A 24,023-nucleotide genomic window follows, 5' to 3' on the forward strand; every position below is an offset into this window, starting at 1 on the left:
CGCTTCGCCGGAAGTTTGGAGGACAGGCTCAGGAGGAGGGACTTTGAAGAAACCGCAACAATGGGAAAGCACAGGTCTTTTTCGCTACTGTTGCAGATTGGTTGCAGGAGTGTATCGCTTTCCGGAGGGTGAATCCACTTTTTGGGATTCCCCTAAAAGCGCTACAACGAAGCGCTTTTTGCTGATTGGTTTCAGGAGTGTTGCAGATTGTCGACGACGTCGTGCGTTAAGGCAAATTAGTAGCGTTTTCAATTAGCAACCATTGTGCTATTTTGAAGCCGTGCAAAAAGCCCCACAGTGTTACCTAGAAGCGTATCCCCCATCCAGTAGGCATGCTTTTCATTTTTCTGACCCAGATGCAGAACTTTACACTTATCTTTATTAAATTGCATCTTGTTCTCATTTGCACATTTTTCCATTGTGTTCATATCTCGTTGAACTCTGTCTCTATCTTCTGGAGTATTTGCCAGTCCTCCCAATTTGGTGTCATCTGCAAACTTGATGAGTAGTCCTTCCACCCCCTCATCTAGATCATTAATAAATATGTTAAAAAGTACCGGACCGAGCCCTGAGCCCTGAGGTACCCCGCTACTCACCTCCCACCAGTCTGATGAAACACCATTGACAACAACTCTTTGAGTGCGGTTCTCTAACCAATTCCCTATCCACCTATCTGAAAATCCAGATTGCAGTCCTTCAACTTATCCATCAGAACATCATGGGGAACCTTATCAAAAGCTTTACTAAAATCCAAGTAAACGACATCAACCGAATTTCCACAATCCAGCAAACCTGTCACTTGGTCAAAAAAGGAAACCAGGTTGGTCTGACAGGACCTGTTGGAGACAAATCCATGCTGACTTCCTTGGATCACCAAATTGTCCTCCAGATGTTTGCAGATCGCTCTGTTTAATATCTGCTCCATTATCTTCCCCACAATAGAGGTCACACCTCCTCAGACCTCAGGCCCTTGCACCTCCTCTGCAAGGGCCTGAAATCTATTTTGGAGCTCCAAAGGCCCCGAGAACCGTCTCGCTCTACGCCATTGAGTCTTTTTCCGAACTGTCTGCAGAGGCTCCGTATTGAGGTCAATCCCCTTATCCTCTTCAGGACTGGTTGTATCCTGTTTATTCCGAGTTGCACAGCTCTGGTCTATGAACTCCTCCCCTTTCTTAATTTGGGTCAGAGTAATAATGCTGTCTTCTAATCCCCTAATCCTTTCCTCTTGGATCGGTGGTCCCCAACCACCAGGCTGCGGCCAGCTGTCGGGCCGCGGCAGCCCTGGCACCAGGCCGCGGCTCCCTCTCCCCGCCCCCCCCCCCGCAGTAAGAAACTTCCCAGGCTGCAAGCTTGCAGCCCAGCAAGCTTCTTTCTGTGGGAGGGGGGGAGAGGGAAGCAGGCCCGCACACGCACAATGCGCCTGTGCGACTGGGCACGCACATGCACTGCACTTTCACGCATGCATGTTTTCAGCCGCACATGCGCATTGAGCATGCCGGGCAATCGCCCTCCCTGCTGCTGCCAGTCCGCAGCCTGTAAAAGGTTGCGGACCACTGTCTTGGATGACACTGACCTCTCATAGAGCCAGTGTTTAGCCTATGTCTAGTCAGCAGGCTCCTCTTGCCTAGCTATTCTTTCTTACAGTGCAGCATAAATAAATATGGATGTTTTCAGCTGCATTTCTCCTTGCGCAACAAAGAGTCTGTCTTGGGGCCTATCATTATCTCCCTACACACCATGGTCTTGATCCAAATAAGCTCTATAAATGTAAGCCTATTACAGAATCTTCAGTCTTTGTCTGATCACTAGGCTTTGGAAAGGATCAAAGGAAAACTTAAAATATACATTTTAACCAACATTCAACCCCCAAACTACCTGGTCATTCTCTTTAGAGGCATAACCTATTTGTCCCCACTACCCATCCCAAAGAAATGTTGGTACCAAATACCATATTTTTCAAAAAAACGTGTACCATTTAAATAAATATGATCATTCTGTAGTAAGTTCTCACTCACTAACATTTTGCTTGTGTGTAGATACTTTGACTAGTTAGCAGTGGATTAAGCTTTGGCTTCAGGCTGTTTTACTTCATAGTCCTACAGCTCCAGAGGAGTGTTTGCTCCTCAGGCTACTTGATAATGTTTGCATCTTATGCTTCCAACTCAACTTTGAAGTTAACTGACCACTGAATAATCGGGAGAACACCCTTGCCCCAGAGCAATTAATACAGAATTTCACTCCCAGATGTGAATGGCTGGTATGTGACTTTTATGTGGAGAATGTTTGGATTTCTGTGAAGTACAAGAAATAATTGGAGAGATTTTCCTTCATTCGTGGAAAGGTTTACAGCAGTGGTTCTCAACCTTCCATGGGGTCGCTCTGTTGCTAGCCGCAGTGGCGGCAGTGGTAGCAGGTGCTTGGCAGCGGCGGCAGGCAGAGGTAGCAGAACCATGGCACTGGCCACCTCCATGCTGCCTCGTGCACTTGCACCACTGAAGTTGGGATTGCGGCACCAAAAGGTTTGAGAACCGCTGATTTACGGAAAGGTATCTACCTGGTGCCTTTCCGTAAATCAGCGGTTCTCAAACCTTTTGGTGCCGCAACCCCAACTTCAGTGGTGCAAGTGCACGAGGCAGCATGGAGGTGGCCAGTGCCATGGTTCTGCTACCTCTGCCTGCCGCCGCTGCCAAGCACCTGCTACCACTGCCGCCACTGCGGCTAGCAACAGAGCGACCCCATGGAAGGTTGAGAACCACTGCTGTAAACCTTTCCACGAATGAAGGAAAATCTCTCCAATTATTTCTTGGAGCCTCTTGTGGCGCAGAGTGGTAAGGCAGCTGTCTGAAAGCTTTGCCCATAAGGCTGGGAGTTCGATCCCAGCAGCCGGCTCAAGGTTGACTCAGCCTTCCATCCTTCCGTGGTCGGTAAAATGAGTACCCAGCTTGCTGGGGGGTAAACGGTAATGACTGGGGAAGGCACTGGCAAACCACCCCGTATTGAGTCTGCCATGAAAACGCTGGAGGGCATCACCCCAAGGGTCAGACATGACTCGGTGCTTGCACAGGGGATACCTTTACCTTTACCTTTATCTACCTGGTGATCATGAATTCTGTCCATCATAATATAAACCCAGAATATTTGTTGGCACCTCTGTATAGAACAAACTATTAGTCAACCTTCCTGAATGTAAAAAGTTGGGTTTTCTTTATGGATATTTATGTATGTGTAAATATATAATTGATCTCTGAAGAAGATCCATTTTGAATCGAAATGTGTTTGGTCATTTTATTATAGTTCATTTTGTTATCTGGGCATATTTTGTGTCCCTTGTAAATTTTCTACTGAGATTTTAATGCATTGTTTTTAATTTACCTTTAGCACTGTGCAATAAAATGTGTATTTGATATATTTTTATAATAATTTTATACCTCTCAACCTCTTTGGTTCCTAGTTTGTTTTACAATTTGGTTTTCTTTCTTTTCCCTTCCCTTTCTGTTTTCTAGAAATCCCAGTGTCAGTTTCTAATAAGCAAAAGGAAAGATAGAAGTTAATATAATATAATATATTATTGAAGAAATAGAGACAGTCAACAGATGTTCTTGGATCTTTGCATCACAGAGTTCCATCTTTGTATGGGGGGGGGGCAGAAGGAGCTATGATCTTGTCCTTCCTGTTCCTGCACTTTTATTCATAATATATGCATTGTGTGTGTGTGTATACATGATGAAACCACAGCTCCCAACATGGGGTTACCATACATGGTTCCCTGGGGAAGGGAATTGTGATGCTTCTTTCTACAAATGGGAGATAGGAAATAGGGGTCTCTTGCATTTCTTGTTGTCCCCCACCCCCCATTTCCATAACATCAAAAGCTGTTCTAGTGGACGTATAGCTAATAAAAGTCCTCTTTAACATTATTAGAATTGGATCCAAGGTTGATCTTAAAATCCCCATATATATGGCAAGTACACATCTCCCTTTCAACATGGCTAGAGCCCGCTAGGAATTTTCAAAATATCTTGGAAACCACCCCACCCCCACTCCCAACAATATCTCTGAATTGATACTCCAGTGTTATTTTCACTAAAGGCTCTTCCTGTCACCTCTGCAGGAATCCTCATTTTAGTTGGCAGAGAGATTGGAAAAATTGTTCATAGGCAGGATTATTTTCAGTAAACAAAGCTCCTGGTTTCATTTGGAGCTGTCATATTTTTAGGAAGACAGAAAGTATGATAGGCCTCATAAAGCCATCAGGCTCAACGATACCACGGGATGCCATTTTGCTCAAAGCCCCTGCAGAGGCAACGCATTCCATCCCTCTTGACCCAACCTCTTTCATGGCAGGTGTAGTGATTAATTTTTTGACATAGTGATTAATTTTCAATGGCCAGCTTGGGTAACTTGTTTGGATCTATGCTCTAGGCCCCAAGCCCCTACTCCCAACTCCTTCCAAATTGGCAATTGGCTGTCTGCTGGACAGACAGGCAAGTGGGTTGGAGGAGGAGGCACTCAAGGGTGGGACAACCACCATGAGTGGGTGTTAAGTGCTGAGTGGCACGTAAGCCATGAGACATGCTCCTCCTCCAAGGCCTTACCAGAAATATATTATGAAATTGCAACTATGACCATGACTTGCGGGTTGTTTTGCATGTCATGTGACCCCTCTGCTGCCCTAATGTGTAGTTCTGCAGCAGGGTGTTTTAATTAACAATCTGTTCCACATAATATATTTCTGGTAAGGCCTTGGAGGAGCGTGTCTCATGGCTTACATGCTACTCAGCGCTTAACACCCACTCAGGGTGGCTGTCCCGCCCCTGAGTGCCTCCTCCTCCAACCGTCTGTCCAGAAGCCAGCCAATCACCTTCTGTCCCCCACCCCTGACCATCTACCGCTTCCTCCTCAGTTTCTCCTTTCACTTCCCTCTGAGGCTCAGAGGTTGCAGATCCCTGCTGTGTGAGAGCTGCCTCTGCTAGTGAGTTCCTTCCCGGAGGCCTCCAGCCTGCAGCCTTTCCAGGTCCTGGGGGGAGGGAGAGGCCATCCACAGAGTTCTTCCACTCCACCCCAATCTAGCGTCTGTTGTATTTTTGAACGTTACAGGCTTAGCCCCTAGTAATTAATAACCCACATAGGCTTCTGTTAGTACCAGAAGATTCATGATATCTGGGCTAGTATGGCATAGTGGAAAGTGTGTTGTAATTTAGAAGCTAGACTCTTTTGCTTTGCAAGCTGCTGCAGTGGAAACTTCAAGAATGCTTCTTCTCTGACTAACAGACATACATTCATGCATGACTGCGTACATTTTTCTTCCTGATGCATGTATATAGCATTAGTTTTGATGGACTGTGGAAACAGAGAGCAAGCGTATTTGAATTCAGGCCTCTGGCATGTGATGGCCTACTAAGTAAAGACAAGTTATAATAATGAACTTCTTACCATTTAAGCTGCCTCAGCATAGGAATCTACACATGGGCACCGAAAAGACCCCAAAGTATTTATGAGCATTTGGATGATGCCATGCTCAATTTGGGGGAAACTGTCAGGCTGCTGTATTTTTCTGTTTGAGCCTGATCTGATATAGACCACTTTTCATCCAACTTGGAAGGGAAACTGTGGGGGAGCTATTGGCAGAGCATCACCTGAATGCTGTACCCAGAGCCACTAAGTGGATTGGGGGGGGGGGGCAGCCTGAGAGCCAGCACAGGGTCAAGAGCCATAGTCTCCAATCTGAAGAATAAACAGCCAGGTGAAGCAGGAGGGGCAGGCATGAAAAGATGTGGGGGGAGGGGGAAGGAGGTGCACGAGGCTGGAATAGCAACCTGATGCCTTGAGATAGGTGGACAGGGAGGATGCTGGCACAGGTGCAGTTGGTGCCATGTGCCAGCCTTCCTCTTACCAGGAAGATACGGATGGGATTCCCACCCTCCCTTGGATAATTAGGCTTGATAGCCCGGTTTGGGGGCCAGCTGGCTTTGGGTCATGGCGCAGTTCGGGTTGTTGCAGTTATGGTTTCATTGTTATGTCACAGCTTACAGATTGACAGGGGGCGAAGCCAGTTTGGTGGGGAGTAGACAAAACTCCCCAACAGGGGGCCTCCTTAAGGAAGTGACAGGTCAAACCCAGCTGGGGGAGGCACAGGTTTCACAGGGCCAGGTTGCCTGGGACAGGGGGTTTGTGCCTCTTCTAGCATCCTGGGTGGACACTTCCCTTGGTTAGGGATATCAGCAGCTTGCAGGGCCTGTGTTCCCAGCTGGGAACTGGGCAGGGATTGGCAAGCCACTACTGGGGTATAGGCAGTTGGTTGACTGCATTACGGCTCCCAACCTTCTGCTATTCTAACCACCTGAAGGTGTTCCATTAAAATAAAGCTGTGGCCTTTTACTGCCAATATGGTGTGAGCATCTAATTCAGCCCAGGGACTCCCTCCCTGCAACTTCCCATGAAACCTGCTGACTGACCATGGGCCGGCCACAGTTCTCTCAGAACTTTCTCAGCCCTGCCTGCCTCTCAGCCCCACCTGGGGAGAGGAAGGGTAGGAGATAATAAGCCACTTTGAGACACCTTAAGATAGAGGACAGCAAAGTATAAAAACCTACTCTTCTTTTTCTATCCCTTCCCCTGAACTGGGCTGTAGCTTTACACTGCAGTTCAACTGAGACAGGGAGTGTGGGGGGAAGGGATTTGCTGGACTATGGGAGAACACGGTGATATCATTGTCATGTTATGCTTTTGTGAACACACAATGGAGGAAAGGAGGTGCAATGTGGGCGGAGCAGTAGCAGCAGCAAAGCACTGCTGAGACTGGTGGGGGCAGCTGCCACTCTCACCCAGACTGCTGCTGCTCTAGTAGGGATGCATTTTCATGTCCCTTTACAGAAATAGCAAAGACACCTGAAGAGACAACCACTGGTCTAACAAAGTCTTTTCACAGACTGCCAGTTTCTCCTTGTAATATAGCTGATCTTTGGCCATGAGCCACTGAGGGATCTATAATTAAATATATTTTATCACTTTCAGGTCCGGCTCTTTTGTTTCCAGCTTGCAACATATGATATAACCTAGCCGATAGATAACTTACTCTGGAGGCAAGTGTTCCCAGTGCTCTTCTACCAATCCATCCTCTTACCATTTTGCCATCCCAGCTTATATTTGTAGGTGGGATACAGGAACATCAATTCCATACAGGCAAATGAAATTCAAATTGTGCTATGATAATGAAATCTTTAAATAGTGGAATCAATTTGTCCAAGACATTTCTCATCCTTTTCATTTCAACTATCCTGTGGTGGGAAATACGATTGCCAAGAGATAATTACTGTTGGCAGCCGAGTCCCTGTGTGCATTGTACGTAGCAGCATGTGATCATTTCCTGAAAATTAAATGGCAGCACAGATGATGCAGTGTTTAAAACTCTCATTATGCACACAATAGCACAGCAAATGTGTGGATGGAAATAATGACGATCAAAGAATTTCTTTCCCATCATACATCCCTGGGTCAAGAAAGGTCTTATTTAAAATGAATACAGCTGTCTACCTGAGTTGATTGTTCATTCATTTTGAACCTAATTAAGAAATTAAGGATAAATTGTATATTACCAAAATCTCAGTGCGAGTGGCTTTTTGAGATATTGGAAGAAAGGAAATACAACTCACCACTGCACAAAAAGAAAGGTCATTACACATTTGTTTTTCAGTCCCAGTCTCAGGTATATTGTAAAACATTCCAGGACCAAAAGGGGTGTCCTTAAATCTAAGAACCAAGCAAAGAAAGATACTGGGACCTATGACTCGTATTGGTATATTGGCTCTGATAGTATATATAACCACCTAGAGCTGTAGGGAAGGGCGGTATAGAAATCTAAATACATACATACATACATACATACATACATACATACATACATACATACATACATACATACATGTTGTTTATAGTTCCTTGTCCCCCTTAATGGGTCAAATACCAGTTCCGAGTAATTGGCACAAGAGAAAGGGTTAAACCCAGCCTCGTCATAGCCCTAAACCAAATTGAGGGCCGCCATGGCTGCTTGTATATTAAAATTTGTTGCAAGATTATCACAGATCTCATCCTGTTAAATTTGAACTTAAGCCCACCCCTAATTAGCCCCAGACCTATCTAACTACATTTGACATTTACCACTCTAATAAAAATGCAAATTAAGCTAACTATGCGTTTTTCTTCTATGGCAATCTAAGAATATAATGTAGAGGAAGACTGATTTATTAACAAAGAATTACTGAGGGCACACTTGTATGGAGAGGCAGACCACTTCATCAGGGCTTGTTATATTACTGCAATTTCATGATATTCATTGGAGTAAATGGATACGAATGTGCAACCAGAACCAGAACTGTTGGGTCCTAAAACCACACCTACGTGAACTTTCCATACTGTTTATTTAACTTCGTTTCTAGCCCACTATTCTCATTGAGTTTCAAAAAAGATTTAAACATTCGGGTTCCCTTTTTTAAAACAAAAGTACAAGAAAAAGTATAATTTGTGTTTTTTATCAGCACATTGTTCTTTAAAACGGTTATTCTTAAATTGTGATATGGCTGGATAATTTAAGGAATAAATGCAACTTTCCAAACAGTTTTTTTCTGAAAGGCATCAAATTCCCAATAATAATTGAAACAAGTTGATGGTTAATATTTTAATTGTAATACAGATTGATAAATTAAGGAGTAAATTAAACTGTCCAGTTTTTTCTAAAAGGCAACACATTGTCAGTAATAATTGAAACAAGCTAATGGGTATCAGTCTTCCCAGATTCTATCAAGTTATTTTTATAATCTCTAGCTCCTAAGAAACCATCGGTTTACTGATGGAACTTTTTTGAAATTTGCTATCTCTGTTTTAACCTGTTAGTTCTTATAATTTCAATTAAAGCAGTGGTGATCAAGGACAGAGCAAAACATCCAGACTGTTGGCCAGATATCCACTGGCTCAGAAAGTACAGATCTTTGCTGTGTTCCCCTCTATTCCCCTCTGCCAGCAGTCTGTTCTGACCCCAGGAATCACGATCCCCATGAAATCACCATCGGCATGGATGTGCGCCACCTTGGGAACCCAGATCAAGTGGAACTAACACAGTTGTTCCTATGCACATGCCAAAGCCTTCCACTGACCACTCATTAGATCCAACTCAATACTTCTTACTCTGAAGAGGGAAAGATCCCAGGTAATAACATTATGGATGCCTTTATGTTCTTCTAATTCACAACTGAAATGCTGGTAGAGTCACAGTTTTAAATCAGTTTGTCTTTAACATATTAATGGTATGCATAACAATTGTATATGCATGATAATCATTTTTAATAAGCTACACTACAGTATGAATGGAAGTATTAACACAATTGTGCCAGTGCAGCCAAGGTAATTGGCCCAGACTACTATAATCACTTATACAAGTTGTGGTTGCAACATCCAAAACCAAACATTAATTGAATAACAGGGTCAATGCTCTCAGTATTGTGTGATAGGTCTGTCGTAAGTATGACCTCAAATAGGCTGAAGGACCTGCATGAATTTTCAAACAAAAGTGCAGCTTGGCAGATATCCATGTAATACATGTTTGAACAATAGTCTAGGGTCACCAAAATGGTTACAAAAGCTCAATTGAATGCTTACAGAGGTACTTAAGAAGTGGGGTTTCTGATATTTAGAAGGGGATTTAGGTGATCTGTTTTCAGATAAAGCTGGGAACATTTCATTACACTGTCTTTCAAGCCCCTTCAGACAGCATAACTATGATTCATCTGGCTACATAAACCGATTAGTTCCTTTCAGACTATGAGGTATTTATTACATTTTAAACTTGGTCGTATATCAGGAGCAATAATAAACTTCCCATAGAAGTTTACCACAGCAAGGACAAATTCAGGAAATATGGTAAATTCAAAGATAGGCTACAACCAACCAAGAAGCCATGAACTGTATTGAATTTCATAAGAAGAATGAGACTTGGCAATGATTTTGTCTGAGTCAGTAACTTTTTGCATTAGCATATACCATACAAAAAAGATATCTAATGAATAAAATTAATTATTTTGGCCTAGTTAGGGTCAAATTGAGATCCTCTAAGACTTATGATCCTCTAAGTCTTATGCCAAGAAAAGTGCATTCCAACAAAAGTGCATCTAGTGCATCTAGTCAAGGCTATGGTCTTCCCAGTTGAAATGTATGGCTGTGAAAGTTGGACCATAAGGAAGGCTGAGGGTAAAGAATTGAGGCTTTTGAACTCTGGTGCTGGAGAAGACTCTTGCCAGTCCCTTGGACTGCAAGGCGAACAAACCGGTCAGTCCTAGAGGAGATCAGCCCTGACTGCTCCTTAGAAGGCCAGATCCTGAAGATGAAACTCAAATACTTTGGCCACCTCATGAGAAGGAAGGACTCCCTGGAGAAGAGCCTAATGCTGGGAGTGATTGAGGACAAAATAAGTAGGGGACGACAGCGAATGAGGTGGCTGGATGGAGTCACTAAAGCAGTAGGTGCAAACTTAAATGGACTCCGGGGAATGGTAGAGGACAGGAAGGTCTGGAGGATCATTGTCCATGGGGTCACAATGGGTCGGACACGATTTTGCAACTAACAACAAAGACTTATGATTGATTTTCCTGTTTTGAGTAGGGAATAATAACCATGGACCCCAATTTGAACTGCAAATTTGGCCTAGGGTGGTCAAATGTCCTCTTTTTCAGAGGACAGTCCTCTTCTTTTTAAAAGCCCTTTCTTCTGAAGTGTACACATTCTTTTGTTGATTAAAATCTGACAAAGTACTGTTTTGTATGTGCTTAAGAAGCTTTCAGTAAACATTTGAGTGATAGATTCAAATGAGTAGCCGTGTTGGTCTGAAGTAGCACAATGAAATCAGAGTCCAGTAGCACCTTTAAGACCAACAAAGATTTAATCAAGGTGTGAGCTTTCGAGTGCAAGCACCCTTTGTCAGTCTATGATCTTCTTACATGACAGGAAATATATAGCTCAGCATTTGAGTGATAGACTGTTCATGTTGCCTACGTTCATCTAGCACCATAATGAACAGCATTAGTACCTAAATTGCCTACTTGAAGCCAAGGTGAAGGAGGCTGCATAGGAGGGGGGTCAATTAAAATGGTCTGCCTGTGGAGGCTCATGAATCCTAGATTCCAGAATACTTGGAGGATGTTGTGTTAGGATTCCAAACATATATTGTGTTGAGGCCATACTGTAACCATGGAAATGTTTTTGCAGCTATTGAAAAGGTTGCCTCTTCAACCTCTCTTGCCCTTGGCATGTAACTCAGTCCCTCAGGTTTCCACAAAACTGGTTGATCTGATAAGGGTTGGTAGACATCTAAAATGCTGCTGGTGGAGAAATCGTAATGATTCTAACAGATCATGTTATAGTTCTCATTGTAGGACATATAAAGCAGCCATGACAGCAGTGACAGCAGCAAAGAAAGGATGCTGTTAAGTGTTTGCTGTCAAGTCATGGCTGATTTATGGCAACCCAGTAGGGTTTTCAAGGGGAAATGTTCAGAGATGTTTTACCATTTCCCACCTCCTTCTCACAATCCTGGTATTCCCTAGAACGGGGGTCTCCAATCACCGGGCCGCGGCCCAGTGCCGAGCCGCGAAGGCCCTGGCACCGGGCCGCAGTTCCCTCTTCCCGCCACCCCCCCCAGTAAGAAACTTCCCAAGCCACAAGCAAATCGGCCGCAAAAGCGGCCGATTAGCTTGCGGCCTGGCAAGCTTCTTTTTGTGGGAGGGGGGAGAGGAAAGTAGGGTCGTGCATGCGCAATGCGCAATGCGCAAGCGTGGCCACAAATGCGCATGTGTGGCACTCCCACACACGTGCAGCATGTGCGAGAGTGCCACGCATGCGCGTTTGCAGCTGCCCGCCACCGCCGGTCCGCAGCTTGAAGAAGGTTGCGGACCACTGCCCTAGAAGTTTCCCATCCCAATACTAGCCAGGGTCAACCCTGTTTAGCTTCTGAGATCTGACAAGATCAGGCTAGCTTCAGCTACCCAGGTTAGACAAAGACAGGTTATTCCTCTAATATAGTATAAGCTAGTTCAGGTTCATCCCAAATGTTCAAGGTAGCTCAGCATCTGCTGATGCTTAACTCTGAGTTTCTAATGTTCCAGGGGCAGCTTTGTTACATTTACCAAGTTTGTTGCTGATAAAATATTGAGAATATGCTCTGATCTGCATGTCAGTTGCAACACAGATACACCAGACCAAAGGCCTAATATACTGCCTGGGCTATTTATAGATCTTTTTGATCCAATTTCTGTGATGGATGCGGACAAAATCCTGAGATCTGTGAAGGCTACTGCTTGTACTATTGATTGCTAAAAGCATGCAAGGACCACCTCAATAAACCCTTAGTATATATAATTATAAATCAGTCACTAACTCAGAGCATCTTTCCTTGACCATTCAAAGAGGTGGTTATCTATCTGCTACTAAAAAACCATCCTTACAGAAAAATGATGTAGCCCATTATTGCTGATCCTAATCTACCCTTTCTGGATACACTTATTGACAGAGCAGTAGTGGGCCAACACCAAAGCTTTTTGGATAATTCATCTGCCTAAGACCCTTTCCAGTCTAGCTTCAGGCCAGGGTATGGGTCAGAGTTAGCTCTGTTAGCTTTAGCTGCTGACCTTCATCTGAGTGTAGGCAAAGAACAAGCTACTCTGTTGCTCTTATTGGACTTAACTGCTGCCTTTGATACAATATATCATGCCATCTTACTAAGTGATAGAGAAGGCTGCTGGGGATCAGCTCCTAGCTTTCTTGGCAGAATCTTCAGTCTTCAATCCATACCACTCAGGCTTCCATCCTGGCCATGGGGTGGGGTTGGTGCTGGTTGCATTGGTGCATGATCTCTGGCGCCAGCTTGATATGGGTGGTTTGGCCATTCTCATAACATTAGATCAGTCAGCCGCATTTGATGTGGTTGTAAAATTGAGCTCTTCCACCAGGTCTTTGGTTGCGGCCAGGGCATGGGTCGCAGGGGCCCCTCCCCAACCCAGAACTATCAGCATCCCTGGGGACTGGGCCGCTGATGGAGAGGGGCATGGGAGGTGGAGGGGGGTATTTTTCTTATCTACAGAATAGGTTGGGACTTGGTTTTATGGTTTTTATGTATTGGGGATTTATTCTTGTTATAACTGTGAGTCTATTATGAGAGCACCAGGTAAGAAATCTCATACATAATAATAATAAGGCACCTGTACACAGAAGAAGTTATCAGGAGATGTGCATTGATCTAGTTCAAGTCATTCTTCATGGATCAGACTCAAAAAGTTGCTGTTGGAAACCAGTTGTCATCGCTGTGGGACATTTTGTGAAATTCTACAGGGCATCATTCTATCTGCCCTAAGGACAAATCATTTGCAATTTTGGATTCAGCTGTCAATATGCTGATGATATTCAGCACTATATATCTTTATCCAAATGTCCTGGTGATGTGGAAGAGGCCCTGGATTGATGCCTGACTATAGTAGGTAACTGGTTAAAAAACTGAAACTAAATCCCCAAAAGACAGAGGCAATGAATGCTGGGAAAGCACAGGCCTTGAAAGACAGCATTCTCTCCACTTTTGATGGAGTTCAATGAACCCTTGCTGACTCAGGGTTATACTGGATCCAGCTTTATTGCTATAGTAGCAAATTAATGCTTCAAAAATGCTTTCTATCAATTCAGCCTACCCCAGCTGAGCTGGCCACCTGGATCCATACCACTAGACTAATGCACTCTAGAATAATGTACTTTACTTTCATCTACCTTCAATATCAGCTGGGAGAAAGTAGTCCAGAATGCTGCAATTCTTCGGCAGGAGATCAACATTCCACTGGCCGCCAATTTGTTACTGGGCTCAGTTTAAATTACTGGCCATCACATAGGAAATTCTTCATGGCCTTGGTCCCTCTTATTTATGAGACCCCCCCCCCATGCTCTGCCATGATAATTTCACTCTTGTCATGTCAATAGGAAGTTCTGTAGGTGCCAGCCTGCCAAAGGGCACTATCAACAACTGCTCATATGTGTGCTTTCTTTTCCATTGTGGCTTCTACCTTAAGGAATGGCCTGCCCATGAAGGTCAGGAAAGGTCCCACTCTCCTGGCTTCCTGCAAACCTGGGTTATTCAAAAGAGCTTTTCTGTGCAGGTAATTACACTGCACAAACTTACTTGGGTAAATTATTAGGGATTGTGCTATACTGCTGTGTATAGCTTATTGTAACTAGGTTCTTGTTGTTTAATTTTTGTACTGCTTAATGTGTCATGTTAATATTTATGCTATGCTTCAGTTCTTTCTAGTTGGTTCCAGACTTTTAAATCCTTGTTGTTGTTATGTGCGAAGTCGTGTCCGACCCATCGCGACCCCATGGACAATGATCCTCCAGGCCTTCCTGTCCTCTACCATTCCCCGGAGTCCATTTAAGTTTGCACCTACTGCTTCAGTGACTCCATCCATCCACCTCATTCTCTGTCGTCCCCTTCTTCTTTTGCCCTCGATCTCTCCCAGCATTAGGGTCTTCTCCAGGGAGTCCTTCCTTCTCATGAGGTGGCCAAAATATTTGAGTTTCATCTTCAGGATCTGGCCTTCTAAAGAGCAGTCAGGGCTGATCTCCTCTAGGACTGACTGGTTTGTTCGCCTTGCAGTCCAAGGGACTCGCAAGAGTCTTCTCCAGCACCAGAGTTCAAAAGCCTCAATTCTTTGACGCTCGGCCTTCCTTATGGTCCAACTTTCGCAGCCATACATTGCAACTGGGAAGACCATAGCCTTGACTAAACGCACTTTTGTTGGCAGGGTGATGTCTCTGCTTTTTAGGATGCTGTCTAGATTTGCCATAGCTTTCCTCCCCAGGAGCAAGCGTCTTTTAATTTCTTTGCTGCAGTCCCCATCTGCAGTGATCTTGGAGCCCAGGAAAATAAAATCTGTCACTATCTCCATTTCTTCCCCTTCTATTTGCCAGGAATTGAGAGGGCCGGATGCCATGATCTTTGTTTTCTTGATGTTGAGTTTCAAGCCAACTTTGGCATTCTCCTCCTTCACCCGCATCAACAGGCTCTTTAGTTCCTCTTCACTTTCTGCCATTAGAGTGGTATCATCTGCATATCTGAGGTTGTTGATATTTCTCCCTGCAATCTTGATCCCAATTTGTGACTCCTCTAATCCCGCATTTCTCATGATGTACTCTGCATACAAGTTAAATAGGCAAGGCGACAGTATACAGCCTTGCCGAACTCCTTTCTCAATTTTGAACCAGTCAGTGATTCCATGTTCAGTTCTCACTGTTGCTTCTTGACCTGCATATAAATTTCTCAAGAGACAAATAAGATGCTCTGGTATTCCCATCTCTTTAAGAACTTGCCACAATTTGTTGTGCTCCACACAATCAAAGGCTTTAGCATAGTCAATGAAGCAGAAGTAGACGTTCTTCTGGTACTCCCTAGCTTTCTCCATGATCCAGCGTATGTTGGCAATTTGATCTCTAGTTCCTCTGCCTCTTCGAAATCCTGCCTGTACTTCTGGAAGTTCTCGGTCCACATATTGCTGGAGCCTAGCTTGTAGGATTTTGTGCATAACTTTGCTAGCATGAGAAATTAGTGCGATGGTGCGGTAGTTTGAACATTCTTTGGCATTGCCCTTCTTTGGGATTGGAATGTAAACTGACCTTTTCCAATCCTGTGGCCATTGTTGAGTTTTCCAAATTTGCTGGCATATTGAGTGTAGCACTTTTACTGCATCGTCCTTTAAGATTTTGAATAGTTCAACTGGAATGCTGTCACTACCACTAGCTTTATTGTTTCTCAGACTTCCTAAGGCCCATTTGACTTCACATTCCAGGATGTCTGGCTCCAGGTCAGTAACTACCCCATTGTGATCATCAGGGATGTTAAGCTCGCTCTTGTATAGTTCTTCTGTATAATTTTGCCACCTTTGTTTGATCTCTTCTGCTTCTGTGAGGTCCCTACCATTTTGGTCCCTTATCATACCCATCTTTGCATGAAACGTTCTCTTCATATCTCCAATTTTCTTGAAAAGATCTCTGGTCCTCCCCATTCTATTGTTTTCTTCTATTTGTTTGCACTGTTCATTTAAGAAGGCATTCTTATCTCTTCTAGCTTTTCTCTGGAATTCTGCATTCAATTGGGTGTATCTTTCTCTTTCTCCCTTGCCTTTCACTTCCCTTCTCTCCTTAGCTATTTGTAAAGCTTCCTCAGACAGCCATTTTGATTTCTTGCATTTCTTTTTCTTTGGGATGGTTTTAGTTGCTACCTCTTGTACAATGTTGCGAACCTCCGTCCATAGTTCTTCAGGCACTCTGTCTATCAGATCTAATTCCTTAAATCTATTTGTCACCTCCACTGTGTATTCGTCAGGGATATGATTTAGTTCATACCTGAGTGGCCTAGTGCTTTTCCCTACTTTCTTCAATTTAAGCCTAAATTTTGCAACAAGAAGCTCATGATCTGAACCACAATCAGCTCCTGGTCTTGTTTTTATTGACTGGATAGAACTTTTCCATCTTTGGCTGCAGAGCACATAGTCAATCTGATTTCTGTGTTAACCGTCTGGTGATGTCCATGTGTAGAGTCGTCTCTTGGGTTGCTGGAAAAGAGTGTTTGCTATGACCATTGTATTCTCTTGACAAAATTCTACCAGCCTGTGCCCTGCTTCATTTTGTACTCCAAGGCCAAACTTGCCTGTTATCCCGGTTATCTTTTGGCTTCCTACTTTAGCATTCCAATCCCCCATGATGATAAGCACATCATTTTTGGGCGTTGCTTCTAGAAGGTGTTGTAGGGCTTCATAGAACTGATCAACTTCATCCTCTTCAGCAGCAGTGGTTGGGGCGTAGACCTGGATCACTGTGATGTTGAATGGTTTGCCTTGGATTCGAACTGAGATCATTCTGTCATTTTGGGGATTGTATCCCAAGACTGCTTTTCCTACTCTCTTATTGATTATGAAGGCTACTCCATTTCTTCTGCGAGATTCTTGTCCACAGTAGTATACCTGATGGTCATCTGAATTAAATTCACCCATTCCTGTCCATTTTAGTTCACTGATTCCTAAAATGTCGATGTTCAGTCTTCTCATTTCTTGTTTAACCACGTCCAGCTTGCCTTGATTCATGGATCTGACGTTCCAGGTTCCTATGGAATAAAAATCTTTACAGCATCGGACTGTCTTTTCGCCACCAGTTACTTCCACAACTGAGCGTCCTTTCGGCTTTGGCCCAGCCGCTTCATTCATTCTGGCGCTACTCGTACTAGCCGTCTGCTCATCCCCAGTAGCATATTGGACACCTTCCGACCTGAGGGGCTCATCTTCCAGCGTCATATCGTTATGCCTATTGGAACTGTCCATAGAGTTTTCATGGCAAAGATACTGGAGTGGTTTGCCATTGCCTTCTCCAGTGGATCACCTTTTGTCAGAGCTCTCAGCTATGACCTGTCCGTCTTGGGTGGCCCTGCACGGCATAGCTCATAGCTTCACTGAACTACGCAAGCCCCCTTGCCACAACAAGGCAGCGATCCTTGAAGGGGGTTTAAATCCTAATACATTGGTTATTGAATACCCCATTTTGTTGATTGTACTGACTCACGATGTGTAATCTACTATGCGTCTCTGTGAGAAAGGTGAACTATAAATAAATAAATAAACAAACAAACATGTGAAAATTTGCATCTATGATATAAATCAACATCTTTTTTTGAGGATTTATCCTCTTTCTTAGTTATGTGTTGATGGTAATGCAATCATGACATGGGGAGAAGGGGATTTAATTCCCCCCTCTGTATCATTTCCCTGATCTTAATTGGTCCCCATAGTTGCATGCAGGAAACATACAAGGACCACTTCTGATGTGGCCTCAATTTGGATATTCAGTTTGGAGACCGTAAAGCACCTGATAAAGAGTATTTCTCATATTTTTATGCATTATACATCTTTCTGATGTTATGGGTGCTAAATTACATTAAATAGATATTAACATAGATTACCTGACATTACTTTTTTTCAAAATGTAATCTTTTGTTTCTTTTCTTATTCTAGTAGCAGATTGTTTCCAATGCTCATATAAACAATAACGGTGAAATTGGACATTCCCTCTTTCACTTGGTGACTATGAATATACAAATAAGTAATATAAATATTAAGAATTCAGTATCTAAGAAAGCTGAACCAAAAACCATTCACAGAGGGAAATGGAAGTACCTTGTAAAAAGAAAAAGAAAACTTGTCTGAGTAGCTGCCAAAAACCAAGATATAGATTTTGGAATGAAAGTGAAAGAATCTTACTAAGAAACATTGTTTGTCAGATGTATTCTACTAGTCAAAGCCACTAAGAAATGCTATAATTTTCCAAGCAGGGGAATTACTTTTTTTTCTAGTTCAGTTGCCGATCACTTTATGATCCTGTTTCTCTAATCTCCTGTATTAAAGCTTCTTATTGACAATGCGGTAAAGCTGCTATAGACCTAGCAGAAAAGTGAAATAAAAGAGGGCCTGGATCTATGTTTGGGAGAAAGCAACTCTCAAATTAGATTACAGTAGCTTCTTCAGTAGGGCCTATCTTCTTATTCAGGAAAGAGCCAGCTTGGTGTAGTGGTTAAGAGTGGTGGCTTCTAATCTGGTGGCCCAAGGTTGATTCCCTTCTCCAAATGCAGCCAGCAGGGTGACCTTGGCCTCATCACAGCATTGATAGAGCTGTTCTGACCGGGCTCTCTCAGCCTCACCTACTTCACAGGGTGTCTTGTGGAGAGAGGAAGGAAAGCTGCTTTGAGATTCCTTCAGACAGTGGAAGGGGGGGGGGGGGTGACCAACTCTTCTTACCAGAAAACTGTCTAGTTGTCCAGCAGTCACAAGCTCAGCAATGGCCAGAAGCCAAAATAGTTAGGCTTACACCCACTGATTTGGGTGGATCCAATTAAAAACATCTAATCCTCATTTTAGATAGTGGCCATTATATAGAAATAAATTCTACATGTTTCAGAAGGATTTACTTCCATTTAAAGTATGATTGGGACTATAACACAGACATTTATGTGGAAATAAAGTATCTAGCAATCATGCTTCCATGTAACAGGGCCAATTCAGCAAAACTTACTCAAAAGACGATGCTCTGAAAGCAAATTAAAAGGATGTTGCTCATCATGGAGTTCCAAGTTGTTTCTGAGGTTGAGTGTCCTGATTAAATTCTGAATTGGTTTTAAGATTAGATCATCATGATTAAATTCCAGTTAAAACCAAGTGGAAAGTAAATTCTTGTGGGAAATAAATTCTTCACTTACATCCATATAATGTTTACTCTAGGGTCTGCACATGGTTAAACCTGTTGTTTTGGCCAGACTAGATTCTGGTTAAAATTGATCTTTTGCAGAGGTTCAGACATCAAGCCTGTGAGAGGTGGATTGAGAGATAAGAGCTACTGTATATGAAATTAAATTATACAGTAACAGATGACAGGGACAGACCAGACCTTAGCAACCATAATTAGACCACTAATTTTCTTGGTTCTATTTGTTGGCAAAAGCTACCAGCCATTCATCTTTAGCAGAGACCAACAGAGGATTCCTCCAGCCAGCCTAGAATCTAAAAACGTAGATTTTTAAGGAGAGGATAGCACACAGACAGATTGTTATGTGCCACCATGCTGGCACTCATTTTAGTGCAAATTTAAGCTGCTGGTGCAATACTACCTGCTGTGATATTGTTCTGCATAAGGATCCCCTTCCTATTCCAATTTCTGTGAGCTACATTCATGAAGCAGGAATGTACAGAATCTGGTTGCAAGAAAATTAAGGAATTAATTCCTCAACAACAACAACAACATGCAATAAATAGGAAGTTAGAATTTCATTCAGAGTAAACCCTCTTAGCAACATGGTGGCAAGATTTCCAATAAATCAAAAAGAGGAAATTGCCAGAATTGCAGTTATCTCCTTTTATTAAAATGTGCAACCATATCTTTTACAAATGAAATGGGTTACATTTTTTAAATAAGAACATCATCATTCCATAAACAAGTAAACTATTTCCTGTATTCATCCTCACTGTTCTGTTTCAAGCAGATAAGCCAGTCCAAACAGTTAGGAATGGGTAGAGTATACATTTGCCTATACAAATCCTAAATATTTGGACTAACATATCTGCTTGAAATGCTGGCTTTGTCCCTAAAGCTCCAATATGGCATTATACAAGTGGGAAATCTATGAGACTCACAGGAGACTTGGGGGGAGGGATTCCCACTCCCCACTTGTTAACCTGCCATTTGTCAGCCAGCCCTTCTGCCCACAAGTGCCATCACCTCTGCAGGCCTGCCTCATACATGGGGGGGGGGTGTGCGACCCCCCTATTGTCACCATTTCTTCTCCCCTTTCTGCCTGGCTCCTGCAGCAGTGGGTGACTACCCCTTTCATTTTCCAAAATGGGATCAAGATCTCATGATATAACATCACAAGAGCTTGTTTTCCCCCACAAAAGACCTCCCTTCCTTTCTTCTGGGGGGGGGGGGTCCCAGAAATATTTAAGGTAAAGGTAAAGGTATCCCCTGTGCAAGCACCGAGTCATGTCTGACCCTTGGGGTGATGCCCTCCAGCGTTTTCATGGCAGACTCAATACGGGGTGGTTTGCCAGTGCCTTCCCCAGTTGTTACCGTTTACCCCCCAGCAAGCTGGGTACTCATTTTACCTACCTCGGAAGGATGGAAGGCTGAGTCAACCTTGAGCCGGCTGCTGGGATTGAACTCCCAGCCTCATGGGCAAAGCTTTCAGACGGCTGCCTTACCACTCTGCGCCACAAGAGGCTCTGTTACCAGAAATATTTATCCTTTTACCTCTTTTATTTATCTCTTTTACCAGAAATATTTATCCTCTCTAAAACTGGCCCCATTATTTGGGCTTTTCTAATTGCAGGTTTAAACACACATGTATGATTTTAAAATCAGAGTCCAGTAGCACCTTTAAGACCAACAAAGATTTATTCAGGGTGTGAGCTTTTGAGTGCAAGCACTCTTCCTCAGACTATGAACTCCTTACATGACAGGGAATATATAGCAAAAATCAATTATGTTACATCAAATAATATGTTAAATCTTTGTTGGTTTTAAAAGTGCTACTGGACTCTGATTTTATTGTGCTACTTCAGACCTACACAGCTACCCATTTCAATCTATAGATGATTTTGTGAGTCCAGAAATTCCACTACAAGCTGGGAATCCCTAATGCAGCAATCAACAAACTCTAGCCTAAAGACTAATTTACTTGTGTACAAAATCTTGTTATGAAGTCATAAGTAGTTAAGGGAACTTACAGAGTGCTGGTTTCACAGCAACTATAGTGGTGATAGGAAGTGGGGACTAGAAATAATTTTGCATGACTGTATTGTTCTACTTAAACCATGTTCTCACTCCCTCTTTCTCCACCCCAACATCAGCCATCTTTCCCACTGTCATAGGAATAACAACATTGAAGTCCTATGCAGGTTGTCATATGCCAATCTCAGCCCTACAACTCATCTACTTCAAATTATTCTGTCTCATTGTAACCTATCTCATAGGATTATGGTGGGAAGGAAGAAGCATGTATGCAACTCTAGTCTCCTTGGAAGAATGACAGGATAAAATGTAATAGACAGATGTATCTCTCAGCAATGTGTCCCCCACCTTCTTCAATTTGGGCTTAATAGTATTGGACTATTTTATTCCAGTAGGCATTTGAGCTACCAGTGATTAGCAGAGAGACATCCAGCACAGTCTCCAAGTAAATATATATACATATGCTTTGTGTGCAGAAAGTCCCAGATCCAAACCCTGACATTTCCACATAAAGGGTTTCACATAGCAAGCCTGACCAAGCAGTATGCAAAATATGGGGCTCTGTGTGTGTGTGTGTGTGTGTGTGTGTGTATGCCTACTGTTCAGAAGGCTTACCAGGGCTTTATTTGGTCACCTGAGATACTTAAGGCTTTTGGCACCCTGCCCAGACCACTTCATCTCCCGAGTACTGTAGTGTTACGTATGTGGCTGAGGAGATCCTCAGCTTCAATACTTTGTCCCTCAAGATCCACAAGCTGCATGTCCCCAGTGACTTCAGCTGGCTGGCTGTTCCTCCCTCCCCTATGCCTAGACAACTTTCTCCCAGCACCCAGCCTCCTGCCACACCCCAAGGGCTCTGAGTTTATGTGCAGAGTCTGAAGGTTGAAGGAAGTTTCCAGCCTCGTGGAACAGATTTCAACTCAGTCACCTTCCAGCTGGGGCACTGTTAGGAGCTCTGGCCCTGAGGGTACACGCATTCTGACCCCCCCCCCCGCAATGAGCAGAGGGAAGCTTTGCTCAGATGAGAAATTCATCCTCCTTTGCCCCAAAGTCCAGTCGTTAGGAAAGAGCCGGGGGGGGGGGGTGAATTGCTTCTGAGAGCATACTAACAATCTAAACTGTAGATTTCTACCATGGGCCGGAGAGTCCTTAGGCCTGTGGCGCCGCGGGTTACCAACCAAGAGGCGACCCTTTCAAACCCCGGGCCGGGCTCAGGACGGGCCAGCAAAGCGAGGGAGCGCGAGCGCCCCTTGCGTGCCCTGCGCTGAAGGCGAGGGAAGCCCGGGCCGCCGCCTGCCCGTGAGGAGCCGAGCGTGACAAGGCGAGAGACGTCAGGCGGAGGCGGGGAAGCCCTCTGCTGTGGACGCCGCGCTTTCCTGTGCGGAAGCGGCTCAGGTGCCAGGAGGAGTGGGAAGGGGCGCCGCCGTGCTTCAGCCGCCGCCCCGGTCGAGAGGAAAAGGAGTCTCCACCACCCGACCCTTTCCTCTGAAGTGACACAGCGGCAGGAGCCCAGCCGTCTCCCTCCGCCGCTAAAAAGGGGAAACGGGAAGCGGGGGGGCGGGAGGAGGGGGAAGGCAGGAGACAGCCAGCCGCAGGCACGACCGCCGGCTTCCGACTCCGCATTGACGTAGTAGCCCCCGCCAAGCAGGGGGATGCCTCGTCGCCTAGCTTTCGCCCTGCGATCCCGCCGCACGGACGTTCGAGGCCCTCTTTGAAACCGGCTTCGCTGAGACATCGCTCCTGCTCATACTAGTTTTGAGCACCGGCCGCTTGAGCCGTCCAGTAATCCGTCCCCGCACGCAAACAGAACACCAGAAAGCTCCCCCTAGTGAAGTCCCGTTTCAAGCTGGCCCTGCTTTCCCCCTCCCCCCCCCACGCTTTTCTAAACGGGGTGTCCCGGACGCCTCTCCGGGGTCCTGTCTCTGCTGATGCATCAGACCTGCGTTTCTCGTTGCCGCACTGGGGTGTGTGTGGGCATGCTGTGTATAATAATCAGCGGGTGATTTCAGCCAGATTTCAGTTACGGTTTAGGGTTATGTTGCAACCGCGTGGCTAACGCTGAACCTTAGTTCTTCTTCTGTATGTAAATGACCTTTAAATACGAGCTTCATAAAATGGGTAGGCAGATCGACTCGGTTTTTCATTTTGCCGCTCGCCTGCCGTGGGGACAGGCGGCCCTGAACAAGAGACGTTGTGTTGGGGATTATAACCAAAGCTAAGGACGTAGCAGCATTGCAGTACTGAGCTGGGACTGAAGGAGAGCGAAGAGGGAGAACATGAGAGGGAAAGAAGAGAAATCTTCTCTAAAAGGTTGGTTAAAAAGTTATTTTCTAAGAAGAAGGTTTCTGACTGAAGAATCATTAGGAGGGAAACCACTTTATAACCATTTACAGCCGCTGTCTCAATGAGGGAAAATGTAGTTGAGTTTCTTTAACTAATAATGGTTTGATCACATTTCTTAAAATAAACAGATGGTTCCATCCAGCTTTCCCTGTCAACTGTTCAGCAGCAGTCTGAAGCTGTGCACTGCCCATTATCTGTTTGAAGACTGCAAGCACTTCTATTCTGCTTCCATGTAATAGGGCCCGGGGGCGAACTGCTCTGCTGGGGGGGGGGTGTAGAGGAAACATTGGTTCCCTCAGATGTTTCAAGACAAGAGATGAAGGCTAAATCAAATGGTT

General features: G+C 44.3%; 1 protein-coding gene and 1 long non-coding RNA gene across 4 annotated transcripts in view; one reads left to right on the forward strand and one right to left on the reverse strand.

Annotated features, from left to right (window-relative positions):
• The window catches only part of SGK1 (serum/glucocorticoid regulated kinase 1), a 101,592-nt gene that overhangs the window by 66,339 nt on the left and 11,230 nt on the right, over positions 1-24,023 (forward strand). Inside the window, exon 1 of one of the 2 annotated variants that reach the window (XM_077352273.1) lies at positions 23,508-23,652. The exons of the other annotated variant lie outside the window; for it this stretch is intronic. Coding sequence (XP_077208388.1) covers positions 23,619-23,652 — 34 coding nt within the window. The 5' untranslated portion in view covers positions 23,508-23,618. Of the gene's footprint in view, positions 1-23,507; positions 23,653-24,023 lie in introns of those variants that run through there. 2 annotated transcript variants of the gene reach the window in all.
• Positions 1-24,023, reverse strand: part of LOC143844728 (uncharacterized) — a 60,985-nt gene that overhangs the window by 32,322 nt on the left and 4,640 nt on the right. The window contains exon 2 of one of the 2 annotated variants that reach the window (XR_013234115.1): positions 19,727-19,810. The exons of the other annotated variant lie outside the window; for it this stretch is intronic. This is a non-coding gene — a long non-coding RNA (uncharacterized LOC143844728). The remainder of the gene's footprint in view (positions 1-19,726; positions 19,811-24,023) is intronic. 2 annotated transcript variants of the gene reach the window in all.

This window comes from Paroedura picta, chromosome 1, assembly GCF_049243985.1.
Source record: "Paroedura picta isolate Pp20150507F chromosome 1, Ppicta_v3.0, whole genome shotgun sequence".
Taxonomy (NCBI): Eukaryota; Metazoa; Chordata; class Lepidosauria; order Squamata; family Gekkonidae; genus Paroedura; species Paroedura picta.